The sequence below is a fragment of the Pterocles gutturalis genome, unplaced genomic scaffold, assembly GCF_000699245.1.
Source record: "Pterocles gutturalis isolate BGI_N339 unplaced genomic scaffold, ASM69924v1 scaffold757, whole genome shotgun sequence".
NCBI lineage: Eukaryota > Metazoa > Chordata > Aves > Pterocliformes > Pteroclidae > Pterocles > Pterocles gutturalis.
In genome coordinates this window covers 39,602-44,628 of record NW_010112404.1, presented here as the reverse complement: position 1 = coordinate 44,628, position 5,027 = coordinate 39,602, and the positions used below count along the sequence as shown (strand labels likewise).

General features: G+C 45.7%; 1 protein-coding gene across 1 annotated transcript; it reads left to right on the top strand.

Annotated features, from left to right (window-relative positions):
* The first annotated feature begins 2,597 nt into the window (after positions 1 to 2,597).
* Positions 2,598 to 4,583, top strand: LOC104462163 (interleukin-17F-like). The gene is made up of 3 exons (XM_010074010.1): positions 2,598 to 2,624; positions 3,311 to 3,555; positions 4,346 to 4,583. The coding sequence occupies exons 1-3, from the start codon at positions 2,598 to 2,600 to the stop codon at positions 4,581 to 4,583; spliced, it is 510 nt and encodes a 169-aa protein (XP_010072312.1).
* Positions 4,584 to 5,027: the final 444 nt, after the last annotated feature.

The window sequence follows — 5,027 nt, the reverse complement described above, 5'->3', positions numbered from 1 at the left end:
AGAGGAGGGATGCTAGGGGCTGATCACAGGTAAGTGGGATGGTGGTCAGTGCGCTTGCTTGTCTGGCTCAGCTCTGTGCATGATCACCTCAGTGTGCCCTGTCTTCTTATTAAATCCTTTTCTTAACTTTTTTGTGTGTGTGTGTGTAATTTCACTCTCTATCCTAATTGCAAGGGCTAAGAGCCAGCAACTGGTGAGACTGGTGAGCATGCACGTTGTGTAGATACCTACATCAGTGTGGAAATACTAAAGACATCCAGCTGGACTAACTCCAGGTGTTGGAGCAGCCATAAGTCTTGGACAGGATGATGGAGAGACCAGAGGGTCTGCAAATTGGCTACTGGGGAGACTGGGAGGTCTAGACCAGCTACTGGAGAGATCGTGGAATCTGGGAGTTGGATACTGATAAGGTCATAAGTCTGGAGCAGCTGCTGGGGAGAGCCACGGGTGTGTGTTTGTGCCTGTGCATGAAGCCACTGGGAGACCAGGGAATCCGGGGACAGTTTCTGGAGAGATGATCTAAGGCCAATAACTGGAGAGATCCATCTTGTTTGTATGTGTGTATATACACATGTACCTATTTTTCACTAACAAGTTTTCATCCTGATCAGCCAGAGAGGGGAACAAGATGAGGATGTTGATCCTGTTTGTGTTTGCTTGAGTGATGTTTTTTGCCCGTGTTGACCCATGTGGCTGGACATCCGTGTATATGTTACATACATGTTGCAAATGTGTGTGTGTATGTGCACAGGATCATCAAAAGACACTCCCAGTTGCTTGTCAGGATGCTGATTCCACGTGAGTTTGTTCCAATGCTGCCACAAGGGGTCCTACCCTCCCAGCTGCCCCCAAACCTCATCCCACACCACAACATGTTGCTGTACCATCACCATCTACCATCACTGTGCCGCTGGTGGTGATACAGCCCTTTCACACACTTTAAACTGAGAAACAAACTGCTTAAAATACTTTAGACTTTCTCCAGTGCGCCAGCACTCAGAGGAGACCTAGACAAAATGCAGTACAGTATGGCCATGGAGATGGTCTACCACCTATGTCCAAGGAGTCCATCCAGGAGAAACACTACTGTAAGGTCCACGCAGTAGGCAAGGCTGGAGAAGAGGTGGTGTCGTGGTTTTAACACAACCAGCAAGCAAACACCACGCAGCCACTCGCTCACCCTTCCCTGTCCTAGGGAGTAGGGGAGAGAATTGGAGGATTAGAGGTAAGGAGGCTCGTGGGTTGAGATAAGAACAATTTAATAATAGAGATAAGATAAAATTAAAAAATAATAATGATGATAACAATAATATATTCAAATGAATGATACACAGTACAACTGTTCCCCACCCACTAAAAAAGCCCAGCCTGTTCCTGGCTAATGATCTCAGAGCAGAGAAAGACCTGAAACCATGATCCTGGAAGAGAGAGAGACTGCATCCCAGCCAACCCTCATTAATATAGTGAGCACTATGTTCTATGATAGGGAATATCCCATTGACAAATTTGGATTCATCGCTCTGACTATGCTCCCTCCCAGCTTCTTATGCACCTGCGCACTGTGACAAAACATGGGAGGTTGGAAAGTCCTTGGTTTCTTGGCAATAGCTAAAAACATCAGTATATTACAAACATTCTTCTCATATCAAATCCCACAATATTAATCCAAAACACAGCACTATTCTAACAACTAAGAAGAAAATTAGCTCTAGCCCAGCTGAAACCAGGACAGGCAGGAAACCAGCACTGCTACGGTGTAGTTCAGGCAGGGACTGGGGGCCCAAAACTGAGCTGAACTGGGGCTTCTGGTGATGGGCTGTAGAGGGGAGCCCATAGTGATGCTGGTCAAGGCCAGTAAGGCCAATTAGTGCCCTCAGGACATGCACGAATTTTTCAAAGAGCTCTCCAGAACATCAACACAGCAGTAAGTTGGGAAGGCATCCCAGCTCCTGGTGCCCTAAGGTCCCCCAGGAGAACTTCCTCTGGGCATCTGCTCTTCCCCTGTGTGGTTAACAGAGGACACTGGGGTCCCCGGGATGTGGTGGGGATGGATTGTACAATTGAAGCAAAGACAGGTTACACCTTGAAGTTCCATGTCCTGTCCTCATTTTGAAACCCTTGTTGGGTGCCTGACTTTGCAGTTTTCTGATCTCTGCTGTTTGGTTTGTGTGAGACACGTGGAAGTGGATCCACAGATGTGTTTGCGGTGAGAAAATCTTAATATTAGAAAGTGGGGGTGGGAAAGGGGAAAAAAAAAAGCCGCTTGAACAATTTTTTTCTCCTTTCCTTCCCTTATCTCTTTATCTGCCTGAATAAACTGTATTGGCTGATTTGGGATTCTGATGACATAGCATCTGCCCTCCCCTTTTTGGGGGTAGCCAGAAGGAAGTGGGCTAGGAAATGAAATATCAGCTCCTAACCTCAGGTCAGGTAACCCAGCTAGATGCTGCAATGGAAAGGATGCTAGTGGTTGAACTTTGCTATAAAAAGGAGACCACACCTGGCTTTGAGACACACACAGAGTGGAAGAGGTCTCAAAGAAGAACTCTTGTGCTCTCTCACCGTGTGCATCTACCTACAGCAGCAGAGAGGTTGCCATGGCTTTTGCCAGCTACGCTGTGATGGTAAGTACTTATATTTGGTATAAGGGTTAAGATATCGTACTTGCTGTGGGTTTGGTGCTGGATTGACAAGGACACAATGGGTTATCCGCTATTTATCTGTAAAGGCAGCACTGCTGATATGGGATCGGGAGAGACAGTCCATTTCTCAGACAATATGCTATCAAAATTTATGAAATTTCACTGTAGTATTTGCAGCACTGTCAACTCTTGTGGTTTTATTAAAAGCTTTGAATTTATCTGTCATCTTTTCGTAAAACTGTAGCTCCTGGAAATGGCCCAAGAATCTCTGATTTCCTTGAGAAAAGGGTTATTTCCAGCAGATGGCTGCTAGGTGGCCAACCTTTCCTTTTCTGAGAAAGCACTAGGCTTCTAAGCTTAGGCATGGGGTCAGCTGAGTCCTTACCCCACCTTGTAGATCATAAGACTGACTGCAGAGGAGGACCTTTCATAGCTTGTTGGAGAGATGTTCTTCTTGGCACAGAATCAACTATAAATCAGAATCAGAATTTAGCATCTGTTGTGATGAGTATTATTATCATTGCTGTGCTATTTGCTCGTGCTGGTCTGTCTCACCCAAATATAAGTATGAAGATGGTTCGTTGATGGTCCAGTCTAGTTAAGACTTGGCTTTTTGTGATCTCTCTTTCTTGATGGAACAGAGCTAATGACATCTTTCTCCCTCCCAGTTCAGATCACTGCTTTTGGTGCTGGTTCTAGCACTCACGGTAAGGAGCTCACCCCGTGGGAGGAGTGTTCATCCTCGACCCAACAAGGACGGTGGCTCTGTGAGGCTTAGTGAGGATTGCCTGAACCAAAAAGATCTCAAATTCCCTACAACGGTGAACGTTGACATTCGTATCAGCAGTCCAGATCATGGCTTTAAGATGGTCCACGATGTCAGGAACCGATCTCTTGCTCCTTGGGATTACAGGTAACCATTTAGTTGTTACCTAAATTGCAGTGGCTATGCTTCATGGATGGTTTTTTGTGGTGCGGGGCGTCTGGTCCTCAGCATATGCCTGGAGTCCTGTGAATATTGCAAACACCTCTTGACACACACTTTCATTTTGATGTTGGCTGAGATTTCTCGAAGAGAAACTGTTTGCAGTGCAAGGACACGTCATTGGAAAGGTTTCTAATCATTTTGTCAATTTTTGTCAAATATTAACTTCTCTAGCCAAAGAAAAATGTTGGTACATTTTAATTTTACATTTTCCTAACTGAAAGAAATTTTTGAATGCTGACATTAAAACAAAACCAAACAAAAATGAATAGCCCCATTGAGATCAGTTCTGTATTTCACCCAGTTCCATTCCATTCCATTCCATTCATCAGCTCCTAAAGAATGATATGGCAGTATTACCCCCCCAAAACTGATTCAATTTCTAGGAAATCATTCTAAAAATGCTGAGGATAGAGAAATTCTTTGGTCGTGTCTCATAGGGAGGACACACAGGTAAACAGTATGGTGCTTTCATGGAGATGAACAAGAAGATCTTCCAAACCATGTTGTGCAAATGCATAAAACCCTTTTGTGTCCCCATCCCCAGGCTCGACTTCTAGGAAATCATTCTAAAAATGCTGAGGATAGAGAAATTCTTTGGTCGTGTCTCATAGGGAGGACACACAGGTAAACAGTATGGTGCTTTCATGGAGATGAACAAGATCTTCCAAACCATGTTGTGCAAATGTATAAAACCCTTTTGTGTCCCCATCCCTAGGCTCGACAAAGACCCCAACCGCTTCCCCCAGGTGATCGCTGATGCCAAGTGCCGCCTCTCCGGCTGCGTCAACCCACTGGGGCAGGAGGACCACAGCCTCAACTCTGTCCCCATCCAACAAGAGATCCTCGTCCTCCGGCGGGAGCAGCGGGGCTGCACGCCCACCTACCGACTGGAGAAGAAACTCATCACCGTGGGCTGCACGTGTGTCGCCCCAGTTGTCCACCACCAGTCCTAGGAGGGATTAGTAGGGGAGGCAACACTGGGGAGAAGAAATGCCTCTGATGAATGTCTCTTAGAGGAGGTGCCTACCTTGCATCCCAGGAATTCAACATGACATTTCCTTTCCAAATCTGAGCAAATTACCTCCTGAAAGTACTGATTCTTGCTGTTCATTTCTGAATGGAAGTCACTGGTAGCTGGTGATGGAGTGGAGAGAGGAGGATGGAGGAAAAGTTTTATTTGTGACTCCAAGCAGGGAGGTGGTAAAGCAGTGCTTTTATTTTATTTTTTTTTTTTCATTGTGGCTTATATCGGTCTGGTGAATCAAATGAATTACAGTTTCAAAAGCAGTTAATTGCCCTAATGTATACAGGCCAACCAGCGCTGCCACAAAAAATTCCTCCTCCTGCACCTTCTCCCTCCCTTCCTCATCACCCAGCCCCTTTTCCTTCTCTGGCCA